We start from the raw sequence: 1899 nt of genomic DNA on the forward strand, positions 1-1899 counted from the left end.
GGCGACCTGTGGCGACCTGTGGTGACCTGTGGCGACCTGTGGCGACCTGTGGCGACCTGTGGCGACCTGTGGCTGACCTGTGGCGACCTGTGGCTGACCTGTGGCGACCTGTGGCGACCTGTGGCGACCTGTGGCGACCTGTGGTGACCTGTGGCGACCTGTGGTGACCTGTGGCGACCTGTGCTGACCTGTGGTGACCTGCGGTGACCTGTGGCGACCTGTGGTGACCTGTGGTGACCTGTGGCGACCTGTGGTGACCTCAGAGTGTTCCTGTTGGAGCTGACTGACGATGTGTGTGTGGAGCGGATCAGTCTAAGAGCTACTGACCCGGTCAGTGGACAGAGGTCAGTCACCACTTACACCAGCTGATCGTCACACTGACATGAAGAATGTTTCCTCCTGTGATGATGTCACTCCCTCCTCTGATGAGGTCACTCCCTCCTGTGATGATGTCACTTACCTGCAGGTTCCACCTTGTGACCCGACCGGCTCCGAGCTCTGAGGTCCAGAACAGACTGAAGACCAGACCTGAGGACAGCACACACACTCTGACACACACACTAAGTCAATACAGGACACACATTGCAGCGCTGCAGGTACATATACACACACACACACACACACACACACACACACACACACACACACTCCATCCTGCTGCCACAAACACTTACCAGATAACCTAATGTAGATTAATCCACTGCTGAAAATAGTCCCCAACAGATGCTCAGTTTCCTCATCATCCTCACTGTGTGTGTGTGTGTGTGTGTGCAGTCAGTGTATACAGATGCAGTTCATATTGATGCTGATCAGGATCCTCGCTCTGTGTTTGAGACTCTGGAGAGCCGACTGACAGCACACTGATAGAAGGACTCACCTGGACTCACCTGGACTCACCTGAACACTCGGGGGACAGGAAGTCGTCCTTCTGTAAACTTTTCCTCCGTCATTTTGTCAAAATGTTGTAAAAATATTAAAACTTTGAGTTTCCAGTCGTCTCTTTGTTAGAGAGTCCTAGTCTGATTGGTTGTCTTTCTCCTGTAACAATGATCATCACATCACTTATTGATCCTGATCAGTTATTGATCAGGAGTGTGTGTGTGTGTGTGTGTGTGTGTGTGTGTGTGTGTGTGTGTGTGGTGTGTGTGTGTGTGTGTGTGTCGCCTCAGGCTCTCCTCCTCTTCAGATTCTCTTGTCGTCTCAGAGTTCAGGTGTTCTCACCTGTGAAACAACAAAGATATATTTTAAAAATAATCCTGAAACATTTGTGACAGACGTCACAGTTATTATTTATTAACGTCCAACAACGTTGGTTTAAAGTGTTCGAGGAGTTTTCACAGCTGTTATTAATCTCATTCTAGAACTCTTCATCCTTCAGTTTACCACAAACATTCAGCATCAGCAGACTCACAGGGACAGAAGCTGCCAGACTGACGGAGAGGACTGAATACTTCTTCCATCACTCATCATCACGACGCATAGAGATGATGCACAACAGCACCTGAACCAAGAGACAGGCAGGCAGACAGACAGACAGGCAGGCAGACAGACAGGCAGGCAGGCAGACAGGCAGGCAGGCAGGCAGACAGGCAGGCAGGCAGACAGACAGGCAGGCAGTGTGTCTCTGTGATGTCTCTGTCAGCGTCTCTCTGATCTCTCAGCAGTTATCACAGTTTAGGACGTTAACTTCCCCTCCTTCATGTTAAAATATCTCAGTTGACTTCAGAGTGTCTGCGTCCTGCCGCTCCATGATTGAAAACAGCTCTCTGACGTTTCAAAGTGTTGATTTTGGTAAATGACTATAATTAATCCTCCTGAGCGGCGGTTTGAGTCCCAGCGGTGCCGGACTCGCTCTCTGATTGACGGCTCTATTTTTAAGTCTTCCTGTCGACAGCAGGA

The 1899-nt window shown here is 50.1% G+C and overlaps 1 protein-coding gene across 1 annotated transcript in view; it reads left to right on the forward strand.

Annotated features, from left to right (window-relative positions):
- ak8 (adenylate kinase 8) overlaps positions 1-998 on the forward strand; it is a 17460-nt gene extending 16462 nt beyond the window's left edge. Inside the window, exons 13-15 of the mRNA XM_030416898.1 lie at positions 264-344; positions 467-596; positions 775-998. Coding sequence (XP_030272758.1) covers positions 264-344; positions 467-596; positions 775-864 — 301 coding nt within the window. The 3' untranslated portion in view covers positions 865-998. The remainder of the gene's footprint in view (positions 1-263; positions 345-466; positions 597-774) is intronic.
- The last annotated feature ends 901 nt before the right edge of the window (positions 999-1899 follow it).

Source organism: Sparus aurata, chromosome 5 (assembly GCF_900880675.1).
Source record: "Sparus aurata chromosome 5, fSpaAur1.1, whole genome shotgun sequence".
Lineage (NCBI taxonomy): Eukaryota > Metazoa > Chordata > Actinopteri > Spariformes > Sparidae > Sparus > Sparus aurata.